A 14,609-nucleotide genomic window follows, 5' to 3' on the forward strand; every position below is an offset into this window, starting at 1 on the left:
TTTTACCTCTTCTAAAATTAATAAATATGGAATAATAAAACCAGATTACTGGGATTAAATGAACTTGAAATGAATTTTAGAATTTTTTTTCTAATTATAAAATGTCATTTTTTAGTTAATTATATTTTGTTGTTATTTAATTTTGTCATTTTCGTTTTTTTTTTTTTAAATGCAATATTCTTGATTTGAATAGGCGCGCGCTTATCTAATTTTAACCAATCAGACAATTGCGAAGCCTGCGCATTTGAGTCATTAAATGGTTCGATCACAACACAAAAAGAAGTGAAAGTAAACAAGAAACTTAATTTATAATAATTCTTTAAAGAGAAAAACAAATATGATGGATTTTTAATTTATTCAGGTAATTAAATATTACTCCACTAAATAAATTTGTTTTACTATAAAATAATTGTGAATATATTGGTGTATGTAGCATTTTAAATTATCTTATCAATTTTAACCTCAAATTTTGTATTTACAAAAATATATTTAAAATTTTTATAGTAAATATTTTTTTTGTTTATTTTTGAATATTAGTTTTAATTATTGAGTTAATATTGAAAACTTAGCAGGAAACTGTTCAAAAAGTTAGGTTAAACAACATAATTTTTTAAACAAAAATAATTTGAATATTAAATTAAACAATATTTACATTTTATTATTTGTTTAATAAATACTAATTTTCAGTAATATGCATGTAACATTGTAACTAAATTTTACATAAAAAATTAGATAAATTATCCAATTATTTGAAATTGATATTTGAAATTGATTTTTAGATAATGAAAATGTTAAAAAAGGCAAAAAAACTTAAATCTGAACCAGTGGAACTGGATGATGTAAAAATTGAACTTGATTCAATTATAAAAGTTGATCCCGATTCGAGTCCATCTTATGAATCACATTATATAAAAGAAGATCCTTTCATTGATCTTTCGTCCGATTTAGAAAATAATGAAATTAATTTAAACTTCAAAAAATTTAATGAGGAAATAGACTTAAATGACAATGATGATTCATTAAATCAACTTGAAGAAAATGCAAATAGAGAAGAACCATCAACGGCAAGTGAATCGAGTTCGCCAAAAAAGAGAAAAAAAATGTCACGCGCTGAAGAATCGGCATTGAGACAACAAAAATTGATAACAAATCATCCTGTACGAAAAGGTTGTGATACTTGTCGTTTAAAATGTAATATTAGAATAACACCAGAAATGCGTGACAAAACAAATAAAGAATTTTGGAGTTTAATTGGCCTGGTGAGAAGACGATCATTTATATTAAATCTTGTAAAACGATGTGAAATTAAAAGACGTACTGTTGATGTTAAACATAAAAAACGAAATAACGTCTTTATGTATTATGTCAAAGATAATAATGGTAAAGAGCAACAGGTATGTAAAACATTTTTTCTCACCACATTGGGATTTAAACCATCAAATGATAGTATTATTCTGAATACAATGCACAATTTTAATAAAGAAACACTTGAGCCAAAAATGGATATGCGTGGTAAAATTAAAAATCCTGATAAAATGGAATCGCGAAGAAAAGCAATACAGGAACATATTTTAAGTTTATATCCATGTGTTCCACATTTTCAAAGAGATGATGATCTTCCAATTAAACGTTATCTTTCCAATGATTTAACAGTTAAAGATATGCACGGTGATTTCCTTAGAAAATATTCTGAAGAAGGTGGTGTATGTTCTTATGATTTATATCGAAATTTATTGATTGAAATGAATATCTTATTTGCAAAAGTTGGCATTGACGAATGCGATTTATGTGATATTTTCAATAAACATCATTCGGATCATAATAAAAATCATCTATCTCCCGACTGTGATATTTGTGAAAAATGGTCAATTCACATGAAACGTTATTCTGAGGCAAAGGATAAATATCAAAATCTACTATTGGAAATTGCATATAATCAAAATTCAGCATATTTTACAACAGATATGCAAAAACCATTAGTCTTACCAAAACTTGAATCATCATTGATATTTACAAGAAGATTAGTGACATTTAATAAAAGTTTTATTCCCCTCGGTAATATTGAAAATAATGTACGACCAATTGTTTTTCTTTGGCATGAGGCAATTGCCGGTCGACAAGAGGAAGATATAATAAGTGTTTTTCATCAATTTTTTATTGAATGTCGGGATAAAAAAAGAATTGTCCTTTGGCTTGATGATTCATATCATCAGAATAAAAATTGGAAATTTCTCACATTTCTTCTCTATATTGTTAATTCAAATGATGTTGAAATTGAATGTGTGGAAATTTATTATTTTGAAGCTGGACATAATCCATCGACAGAATCATTTTTTCATCATATTGAAGCGTCATTGAAAAGAAAGGGGAAAATTTATGATTTTAAAGATTTTGAAAATGCTGTTAGACAAGCGTGTTCAAGAAATCCATTATTAAAATCATTAACACCATGGGATTTTCGTGAATTTAAAGATCTTTCATCGCCACAAAAATTAAAGACATTAATTTCAAAACCTCTAATGAATGATATTCGTTATTTAACAGCAGTGCGAGGAAGTTATATACTTAAATTTCGAATGAATTACGATGATAATATTGAATTAGCGGATTTGGATTTTTTACAAATGAAAATAGCAAAATTTGGATTTTCTAGACCGGAAATTGTTGGTGCTTATCGTGGTATTCCTAATGATAAAAAAAAGGAAATTATCGAAAATCTTGTGAAGGATATGCCAATGAGTAGACGTCAATTTTGGTACGATTTACCTGAAGGTGATTTTCTAGATCTTATCGACAATTATAGTTAAAGAGGTATTTGTTTCTTTTGTTAATATTTATTTATTCTCAAATGTTAAATTTTTTTGAAACTAAAAAGAAATTTATTTTTCCCTCTTTTATATTTTTCATTTAATTTTGAAATTGTTTAAAAAAAAAGTTAACTCTTAAAAAAGTTAGCTCTGAAAATGTTAAAATTCTCTATAAAAAGTTAATTCTTTCTTTTTCTCAAATATATTATAAAAGTTCATGAATATTATATATATATAAATATTTATATAGGTATATTTTTCAATATGAAAAAATAAAAATACTCTAAATATTTTGTTACTATTAATATTTTCAGTTTTTCAAAAAAATGGAAATTTTTTTTTTTTGCAATGTATAAAGCTGTAAAAAGTAGTTTTTAGAGATACATTTTTTAAGTCAATAAATAATGAATCGCTTTATATTCCACATGAGATTCTTTATTTGAAAAAAATATTTTTTCCTAATTATAATTATTTAATACTGTAAAAAATTAAAAATGATTTACGAATCAAAAAAATTAATTGCAGAATTTTTTTTTTTTTGCACTGAAAGAAAATATTTAATAAATGCTTTTTATTTGAAGTTAATTCGAAGAAAACAATTGAATTTTTCTTCAGTTCTAAATTAAATGGAAAGAAAATTATTTTTTTTTTTTATTAAAAACATTTATGCGAAAAAAAATAAAATAGCATAAGGATTTAATATGAAACTTGATAAAAATGTTGATATCGTGAAAAAAGCTTTGACAACATTTTATTTTTTAACCGCAGAAAAAAGCCATGTACACTTTCACACGAGATTGATCGTAATTTCGTTATAATATAATTATGTCGAAAATTTACAATTAATCAAACGTACATACATAAATATAAAGTCGACGGTATTGCATACGGGTTTGTTTTCTTTTTTTTTTTTTTATTGTAATGTATGTGCCAAAATGGTACAAAAATTATTTCGCAACACTCGAACAACTTATTAATACTCTGTGATACAATGGCGTGTGATTTTTTTTTTTGGTTTGCTTTCAGTGAGATTTGCTAAAATTTTTGCATTTCGACGTGCGTGTTTAGTTTTATTTGGAGAGCATTTTGAGATATTTTTTTCTTTTTTTTTTAGTTTTCATTTTTTTTATATGTGATTTGCAATATATGTATTTAAAGTCAATAATTAAATACACGGCCGGAGCGGGTGGAAGGAACGATTTTGGTGTTTTTTTGCGCTTCTATAAATCTACCTAAATCTAATAATTTTGTAACTGCGATGAGTTTTTTTTTTGGTATTATTTTTTTTCTCAAAAATTTGTTTTTTTGCCAATTTCTTTTTTTTTAATTTCATTTTTACATAATGATAATTTTGCATTTACTTTCGTATAATAATCAATCGATATCTTTTGTTTAGATTCTTAACATACACATAAATATAATGTGTATGAAAAGGATATTAACTTCACTTTCTGTCTTGAGGGGAAAAAGAGCATTTCTTTTTTTTTTTTGCATAAATATTTTTTTTTGGAATCGTTCGAGAAAGAAGTTAACTCGTTAAAATTGAAATTGGATCAACACTCCATTCCATTTTCATACTTATTAATTATATATATATATTTTTTTTATTTTTTTTTTTTTAATTATTGTAGATCACAGACAACTTGTTCTTAAGTCATAAAAACAGTTCAATATCCTTTCCCCGCGGGTAAGAATGTATCTGTTGTATAGGCGTATATATATTAATTTTATACGCTCTTATATAATTGGATCATAGTTCAATAAACTCTAAGCACTCGGCGTATAAAAAATGTATTATAGGGCGAATAGGTGGATCATGATTTTTTTTTTGTGCAATTATGCTTGATTTGAGAATAATTATAATATTAACCGAATTTTTTTTTTGACGATGAAAAAATAACAATAAATGATCTATTTCTCAAAGAATATCATTTCTTTCAATTGTTATTTTAATATCTTCTTATTTATTGTTTAAATTTGATAAATTTCTGCTGAAACAATAATTCGTTGAATTATTCCAATTTTTTTTTACTAGATTTACTAGATAATGCAATTAATTAATTTATTTATTTATTTAATTAATTTATTCATTTTTTTGTTTTCAGACAAAAAAAAATTCAAATTTTATTCATCCGTTAATAAATATATTAATTTTTAAGATAAAATATTGAGCAGAATTGAATTATTAAACTGCGATTAAAGATAAATTGTCTTAAAAAAAGAAGTAATAATATTAATAACAATAAATAGAAATGGAGCACCGTTCAAAAGGCAGTGAACTTGTTTCAGCATATGAGATTAAAGAAAAACATTTTTTACCCGTTTTCACCGATATAACGATTTTTAATTTCAAATTTAATTTTTACTCTTAAATTTATTATAAAATAAATTTTTTTTTTCCAAATTAAAAAAACTTTTAAACAGCATTGATAAAGGGCTATTTCAAATTTAAGGTAACGGGCGAACACGATTGGTATTTAAAAGAAATTTTTTTACACTGTGCCGAGCACTGTGCGAAAATGTTTTTTTTTTTTTTTTTTTTATAGAGAAAATGAATGAAGATGAGAAATATTTTTTTTTAAAACGGTCCATTGAAAAAAAAGAATTCTAAATTGAGGTGAATTTTTTTTTTATCCTTAATTATATTAATATTATTATTTATGTATAATGACAAATGAGCGAGTGTATACTGCATTTTAGCAGCGATGGCATTTATTTCTACTTTGCACGTGAAAAGATGCGTCATGATCACACAGCAAGCTTAAGTATTTAATTACTTAAGTAATAGTTTAACAGTATTTCAATATGAATTCTGTTTTTTTTCTCAATATATATTTTTTTTATATGAATTCGCAATTATTTGATAAATAATGCAACTCTTTTTCTTTTTTTTTAATATAAAGCTTGTTTTGAATTTTAGTTAAAAATTCAATTACATTTCGCAATTTTTGAATTCCAGGTCGTGCACAATTTCTATATCATTCAAAAATTGATCCCCATCATCTAAAAAAATTTGATTCTTTTAATTTTTTTTTTTATTCAAAAAAGAATCTCATTTATCTTGAACGGACTTTTATTTCCTAGACTTGGAATTCATTTCCTAGACTTGGATTTTATTTTTGTTAATTTTTTTTTCCTAGACTTTGCGGAATTCATTTCCTAGACTTGGACTTTTTTTTTAATTTTCTATATAGACGCAAAAGCCGACGTTTTTTTGCATTATTATATTATATCTTTTATTTAGTTAATATAACTTTGGATTTCACAAGAAGCTTTGTTTTAGGACACACGAAATTTACGTTTCCTGGATTATTAGTTTTTTTTTTGTACACCAGCTCCAAGACGCATTTATAACAGTGCTTTAGAATTTTCAGAAAAAAAAAATTTTTTTTTTAAAGAGTTTTAACTAGATTATACTTTTTTTTTACACATCGCACAGCGAGGAAATCGTGTGTGTTTCTTCTTTTTTTTTCTTGCAACGAGAGAGAGCGAATCACCAGAAAAAATTGGTCGCAGTTCAGTTGCTGTATTTATTTATTTTTTTTTTTAATGGGGTTTCCATGAGATATTATTCAATCCTTGAAAATGCCTCTTCAAACTGCTGCCGTCGGCCCATGATGAGTGGAGATACTCGTCGTCATCGTCTTGCTCAAGTTTCTGCGAAAAAATAATTATTTTATCCATAATTATCATTTTTATTTTAAAATTACATTTAATTTTGAAATTTCGTACATTTTCAAATATAATTTTCATTTACTTAAAAAAGATTCTGTCGATACTGGAATTTCTTTATTTAAAAAAAAAAATCGCAATTTTGATAAATTTTTTTAATTTTTTAAAAAATATAGAAAATTTTTGTAATTTTTTTTTTTTAATTTAATAAAAAAAATAATTGGGAAGAATTGATATGAAATTGAATTATAGAATATGGATTTTGGAAAGGAAATTAAATTTAGCTATCTTTTTTATTATATATTGAAGGCGAATAATTAAAACTATTGAAAATCGAGGAACGGTTTCAATTTATATATATATAGTGTTTAATAATTTATGTAAGTATATATCAGAAATCGATATAACTGACACAGTTGACGACTGCAAATAGGGGAAACTAAATTTAATATTAACTGAATGTCTCTTCGTTATACAGGCAGATCGAATCTGTTAAATTCATCTCCTCCCTCTCTCCCTCTCTGTATAAAACAAGAAATCCATGTATATATATCATTCACATGCTGACAGTATCCCTCTTCGTTTCTATGGATAAATTTAGATTTTCAATTTTGTTTCATCAAGTGAGAAACAACGTAATATTGTCACAGGGTATTTTTTTTTTATTTTGTAACATCCCCAGTATTTTTAAAATAATTAAATTTTAAATTCAAGAAATTTTTTTTTATTTAAACTACAATATATAATTTATTTGAATTAAAAAAATATTTGTCTTAGACCTATTTGTTTCAAAAGAAAATTATTTGACATAGTAAAATTTACTTTGAATAATTTTGATTTTTTTTATCTAATAAATATTTTTTTAGCTCTGATGAGACAAAAATTATTAAATTACAAAAATTTATTTCTTCAAGTTTCAGTTTCTTTTCAAGTTTCAATTTTTTCAGTAATTATTTTTCTAGCAAATAATTTTTCCATTTTTTTTTTTATTTTAAATTATTAATAAAAATATAATTTTTTCTCTCAATTATTAATATAGTTATAATAAATATAATTCAGTAATTTTTGAATACTATGCGGAAAATAGTTGGACATTAAAAAAATACGATTCACAAAAAATAAAATTGCAAATGGGATTCTAATTTTCTGAAATCGATTCGAATTTCAAATTCATAGGTTTTTTTATTTTTTGCAGTTCGAGAGATTTTCTGCTCGATGGATGGGAATTCTTGTATATGCAATTGACCGAATGTAAACCGACCTTGCTCTAAGGTGAACACAAAAGGGTTGCAGGTGGGGTTGTTCCGTGTGCAATGTGGTAAATGCGGATTGAGTTTGTTGAAGTTGAGAATGAGGTGGAAGGCTAGAGGGGGTGGGGGGAGGGGGGTTTAGAAAACAGAATCGATGCTTATACGTCCTTGTTTAAGTTTCACTGGCCTCTCTCACGCATTAAAAATTGTGCATCCCCTTATTTTTTTAATGAAACACATTTTTTTCAATTAATATAAAATTAATTAAATCCAATTAATATCAAATTAATTAAATTCAATTAATATCAAATTAATTAAATTCGATTAGGTAATAAAAATTAATTAAATTCGATTAATATAAAATTAATGAAATTGAATTACTATAAAATTAATAAAATGCGATTAGTAAAAAATTAGTTAAATTCAATTAATATATCATTTATTTAATTCAATTAATAAAAAATTAATTAAATGCAATTAAAATAAAAATGTATTTTTTTTAAGAAAAAAGTAACTCCTAACGATTAAGTAAAATTGTCCTCATTTTTTTTTTCATTGCAATCTATAAAGAAATAAAATTCGAAGGATTTAAAAGAAAAGAAACTCGAAAAGTTTACTGCAAGAAAGAATTCAAAGACTTTCAACTATTTTCCATGGGAAGTTTACAAGAGAGAATATATATAATCTAAAAAAGACGAAGGAATTTACATTGAAAAAATAAAATAAATTTTTAAAATATACAGAGAATAAATTAGACAAAAAAAGAATTTTGACATTTAACGAATAATGAATTCGGTGATTTTTTTCATCCAATAAGATTGTGTAAAATATAATTTTGTTTATTATTTAAATTATAAATTAAACCTTTCTTTATTGAAAAAAAAATTTATTCAATTTTAATAATCGGTTACTTAACTATTATCAAATACATATTTACTTATATCAAATAATTTTTATTTGAATTAAATAAATTAAATTGGAACCAATAATTTATTAATAATTATTAACATTATTATTATTATATTATATTAATGTTAATGATTTTTAATATTATATTATTGTAAAAAGAAATAAATAGAAAAAAAAACTAAAATAAAAAAAAAATAAAAAATATAATTAGTATTATTATTATTAAAATATTGTTAATATTAATAATTATTAATAATTTCTGTATTTGAAACAAATACGATTTAATTGACTCAAATAATAATGACTTAATAATAATTATTTGATAATAGTTTACCGATTATTTGAAGCAAATAATTTTTTTTTCCAATGTCGAGAAAAGCAAAATAGCGAAAATGAATTACCAAATAAAAATTGAATTAAGAATAAAAGGAGTGTTATATATAAATAATAAAAAATGGATTTTTAAGTAGAATATGGAGTGTAAAAACATTTTTCACAGTGATTAACCACCCTATATAGAAGTATTCCTGATTTAACCACTCCTCTGAATAGCCGAGAAGAATCGATTTTCTCATTGTGAGAGTTGAGTATACATCTCCAATAGTATACTCTCTCTATATATATATATGTAGAAGAATATAAGATTAATTTTATTAAATAAGACGATGAGAGGGAAGGCGTGGACGATTTCGTAATAATATTTCTCTAAATAAATAGCATGTATTTATCATAGACAGCGAGTCGCCAACTCGAGAGAGCATCGAACTATATATATATAAACAACGATAAATACAAGCATGAAAATATCCGCACACATTCCCTTTATGGTAGGTTATACATACTTCTATATGTCATAAAAGCATTGTGCTTTCTTACATACAGATTGTGTTGCGAAGTACCGTTTATCAGTTTAACAGCAAATAATAGGTCCTTTACTTTTATGATATCCAATAAAATACATTTATATTTTTCCTTTTTTTTTTTTTAATTTTTCTGTTTCACTTTTATTGATATTCATATTTTAGAAAATAGAAGAAAAAAAGAATTTCAGTTATTTAAAACTATTTTTTACTTTTTTAAACCCTAGGGGAAAAGATATATTTATCTCCGAAGCAAATAAATATTTATTTGTTTCAAATAAATTTTATTTGTGTTAAATAAAAATTTTATTTGCACTAAATAAAATTTTATTTGCACTAAATAAAATTTTACATATGCTAAATAAATTTATTTATTTGAATTAAATAAATATTTATTTGACAATAAATAAAATTTTACATGTACTAAATAAATTTATTTATTTGAATTAAATAAATATTTATTTGCGACAATAAATAAAATTTGACATGTACTAAATAAATTTATTTATTTGAATTAAATAAATATTTATTTGACAATAAATTTTATTTGCGCTAAATAAAATTTTATATGTGCTAAATAATTTTTTTTTTATTTGAAACAAATAAAAAATTATTATAGGCTCTGAGACAAATATATTTTTTTATTTGCTGTAAATAAATAAATTTTTATCTTATTTGGAATTTAAATTTTCGATATAACCTTTTGGGAATATCATATTATCATTCCGATCTAGACTGGACCAAAAAATATCGAAATATTCCTAAATAAAAGGATAACTGCTATTTAAAAAAAAAAACTTACATTTCGTCTGACTAAAATTGGTTTTTACTACTGACAATTCAAAAAAGTTGAATGTCTGACTAAAAGTAACTTTCACTACTGATAATCAAAGAAATTTTCTGTCGAAAACTGCTACTAATAGCAGTTAAACTGCTACTAAAAATGAAATTAAAATTATTTGTACGACTTAAACTGTATTGTACTACTGACACAAAAATTACTCTCTAAATTTGAATTAGTAAAAAAGTTTACTAATTTGAATTAGTGGCTCACTTTTTGCTTCTGAATTAGTAAAATTTTACTAATTATTAGTAACTTTTACTAACAATTAGTAAAATTTAACTAATTCTAAAGCAAAAAGTGAGTCACTAATTTAAATTAGTAAACATTTTTACTAATTCAGATTTAGAGAGTAATAAGAATTAATTAGTATAATGTATTGTCCGACTAAAATTATCATTTTCCACTAATACCAAAATTTACACGAAAAAACCCTATGTCTGACTAAAACGGTATTTTACTACTAATAACAAAACTTAATAATCTTTTTGTCAAACTAAAAGTGACATTCACTACTAATAAATTAACAACTGATGTCTGACTCTAACTGCATTCTACTACTGATTTTAAAAAAAATTTACAAGGAATTAAAAAATTGTCTGACTTAAACTCTTAATTACTACTGTAATTATTTACTTATTTACTTGTGTACTATAATTACCCAAAGGATAAAAATAATTTTGTCCGACTAAATATGACTTACACTACTCGATTACAATATTGGAAAAAATTTCGTCTGACTCAAAACTGACATCTACTACTAGAAATTGAAAAAGTCTGCTTGCATTTTTACTATCAAAATACTAAACGAAAATTTGAAATAGACTGAATACACCCAGAAAAATGTTTTATTTGAACCAAATATAATATATCTGAGTTAAATAAACGTATATATTTCTCTTACAGCCTGCTAGCCTATTTATTTGGCGTAAATAAATTTTTTTTATTTAAATCAAATAAAAATTTATTCAAATCAAATAAAAATTTATTTAAATCAAATAAAAATTGATTTGAATTAATTAAAAATTGATTTAAATCAATTAAAAATTTATTTGAACAAATAAATATTTATTAGGCCTTTGAGACAAATATATTAATTTCTCTGGGTGTGAAACCTATCATTTACTACTAGTTACAAAATGACATTACAAGAATTTTTATTCTGACTCCAACTCACTTTTACTACTGTTGCCAATATTATGCGCAATCTGTCTGATCGAAACTGATTTTTACCACTGAAATTGAAATAACACGAATTTAAAAAAAGAAAACTTATCTGACGAGAAACATGAATAAATTACATTTTTCAAATATAAGAGAATTGGGAATAATTTTCTAAAATTGAGATTCAACTGTAAATATAAATATAATTAAATATTAAAAATTTAATAATTAGTTTTTCACTAAAAAAAGAAATTAAAATTTCTCTTAAAATTTGTTTTTTGTATTTTTTCCAAATTACAAAAATACCATTCGAAATTGTGAGCAGATGTGGCAGAGAATTTTTTGCTTTTAAATTAGTTAAATTTCACTAATGTAAAAAAAATTTTTTTTTTACTATTAATTAGTTAAATTTTAGTAATTTAAAAGCAAAAAGTAATCAGTAAACTTAATTAATACAAAATTTTATCTAATTTGAATAAGTAAAAAACTTTTTGTTTTTGATATAGATAAATTTTACTAATTCAAAAGCAAAAAGTGACTTACTAATTCAAATTAGTTAAATTTTACTAATTCAATAGCTAAAAGTAATTAGTAAAATTTTTCACTAATTCGAATTAGTTAAATTTTACTAATTCAAAAGCAAAAAGTGAGACACTAATTCAAATTAGTTAAATTTTACTAATTTAATAGCTAAAAATAATTAGTAAAATTTTTCACTAATTCGAATTAGTTAAATTTTACTAATTCAAAAGCAAAAAGTGAGACACTAATTAAAATTAGTTAAAAACTTGACTAATTCAATAGCTAAAAATAATTAATAAAATTTTTAACTAATTCGAATTAGTTAAATTTTACTAATTCAAAAGCAAAAAGTGAGACACTAGTTAAAATTAGTTAAAATCTTGACTAATTCAATAGTTAAAAGTAATTAGTAAAATTTTTAACTAATTCGAATTAGTTAAATTTTACTTATTAAAAAATATAAAATAATTAGTAAAAATGTTAACTAATTGAAATTAGTGATTTACTTTTTGCTTCTGAATTAGTTGAATTTAACATAATTAAAAAGCAAAATGTAAATGACTAATTCAAATTAGTTAAAATTTTTACTAATTCCTCTATAATCTGAATTAGTGAAAAGTTAGCTACTAATTTAAATTAGTATGAATTTTCACTAATTTTTAGTAACTTTTTACTAAAACTTTAGTAAAAAAAAATTTAAACTACTAAATCAAATAGTAATATTTTACTAATTAGTAAAAAAATTACTAATATGAATTAGTAGCTATCACTTTCCACTAATTCAAATTTAGAGATTGTAAGAGTTAATTAAAAAAAATTTTTTTTACCTAATATTGTTTATCACAGCAAAATTATTTGTTGTCATAGCAAAAACAAAAAAAAAAAAAAATTTTGTCTCTTACCCCTGTATCGAGTAGGAATTTGGTATTCCATTGAGACTTTCCCTGCTGATTTCGTCAGCCATTTTAACTTCTAATTGATGGCCAAAACTCGCGAGATCTTCACGAAATGCTTCACTTCCTGGTGTTAGAGCGCCGCTTGTTGGCGGAAGTGGCGTCGCATTACTACCATCGGCATCGACGCCTTCCTCACCATCATCGCCACCCACAAGGGCCTCCTCATCTTCGTTGTAAATTTTGAAGTAGGCGATCGTCAAATATATCACCGAGATTATAAAAGACGGTATCGGAATTGCCATCGCATAGACGAGGTTCATATACACCTAAAGAGACAATTTTATACAACAAATATTTTTCAATATTTATTCATTATTATTTCTTCTCCACATTACAATAATATAATAATAATAATTTTACACTCAAGCAAATAGAAAATTTTTTCTTTTCCTTATTACTCTTAATTTATAAAATAATAAAATTATTAATTAATTACTTCATTTAACTAATAATTAGTAATAATAATGGTAATTGGAGCTCCTCTATAATTTAATAATTAATTATATATCCTATTTAATTATTCCCCTGCCCTAATTAATTAAATAAATAATTAATAAATTAGTAATAATTTTATACTCGAGCAATTGGAAAATTTCTTTATTCTTTTTAAAATTATTATGTTAATCATATTTACATAAGTAGTAAATAAATAAATAATTTATAAATAATAATCAATTTAATAATAATAATTTAATAATTAATTAATTAAATAAATATTTAATTAATTAAATAATTTTATATTCGAGCAATTAGAAAATTTTCATTCTTTTTCTTTTTTTATTATAAAATTTTAAAATAAAAATATAAATTAAAAGAAGAAAAAAATTTGAATTTAGGGTAATTGTTATTCTCCCCCCCCCCACCCTCTGTATTTGATAATATCACTTTGGGTTTATCGCTACTTTTTCTTAATGATTTTAATGTGTGGAAAAATAAATGATAGGGAGTGCTAAAATGTGTTTGATATTTCAGACAATAAATCTCTCTTCTTTTGACAATAGACATATAAAAACTTATGTGTTTGGCAATTTCTCATTTTTTTCTTTAAAAAAATAATAGTATTATGATATTATTTTTTAAAAATTTTATTTATCATTATTACTATTTATTCTTAACAATTTGTTAATGGAAAAATAATTAAGAAATAAATTTATAAACATAAATTTAAAATAAAAATTAATTAGGAAAATTTCCAAATGTCTGACTAAAAACTACAGTAATTACACTGAAAAAAAATAGTATTGAATCAAGAAAACCTATGTACTTGACCGTATTTTATACCAATATTTTCTTGGTCCAAGAAAATTTACTTCAAACTAATAAAAATTTCTTGGATCAAGAAAATATTGGTATTAAAATACGGTCAAGTACATACACAGAAAATTAAAAGGCATTAAAATAAGCTGCAACGCTTATTATTTTAATCCAATTTTACTTATTTTAATACCAAAATGGATTAAAATAAGAAAAATTGGATTAAAATAATAAGCGTTGCAGCTTATTTTAATGCCTTTTAATTTTCTGTGTAGGTTTTCTTGATTAAATGATATTTTTTTTCAGTGTACTTAATTTATTTATTTTTCCTATCACCTGTTTTTAAATAATTAAAATCAATTTCAGAGTAACAA

The 14,609-nt window shown here is 23.2% G+C and overlaps 2 protein-coding genes across 5 annotated transcripts in view; one reads left to right on the forward strand and one right to left on the reverse strand.

Moving 5' to 3' along the window:
• Positions 1 to 238: 238 nt before the first annotated feature.
• Positions 239 to 6,136, forward strand: LOC127284556 (uncharacterized). Its single transcript, XM_051310049.1, has 2 exons — positions 239 to 361; positions 780 to 6,136. The coding sequence occupies exon 2, from the start codon at positions 783 to 785 to the stop codon at positions 2,805 to 2,807; it is 2,025 nt and encodes a 674-aa protein (XP_051166006.1). The 5' UTR covers positions 239 to 361; positions 780 to 782; the 3' UTR covers positions 2,808 to 6,136.
• Positions 5,687 to 14,609, reverse strand: part of LOC127284568 (cilia- and flagella-associated protein 298-like) — an 83,044-nt gene continuing 74,121 nt past the window's right edge. The window contains exons 5-7 of one of the 4 annotated variants that reach the window (XM_051310070.1): positions 12,928 to 13,247; positions 11,517 to 11,574; positions 5,687 to 6,464 (exon numbers count right to left, since the gene is read on the reverse strand). In XM_051310070.1, the coding sequence (XP_051166027.1) occupies positions 6,354 to 6,464; positions 11,517 to 11,574; positions 12,928 to 13,247 (489 nt within the window). In that variant the 3' untranslated portion in view covers positions 5,687 to 6,353. Of the gene's footprint in view, positions 6,465 to 11,516; positions 11,575 to 12,927; positions 13,248 to 14,609 lie in introns of those variants that run through there. The other 3 variants (XM_051310071.1, XM_051310072.1, XM_051310074.1) reach the window with 3 other exon arrangements.

This window comes from Leptopilina boulardi, unplaced genomic scaffold (assembly GCF_019393585.1).
Source record: "Leptopilina boulardi isolate dan_hultmark-lab unplaced genomic scaffold, ZJU_Lbou_2.1 LbouV2_325, whole genome shotgun sequence".
NCBI classification, from domain to species: domain Eukaryota; kingdom Metazoa; phylum Arthropoda; class Insecta; order Hymenoptera; family Figitidae; genus Leptopilina; species Leptopilina boulardi.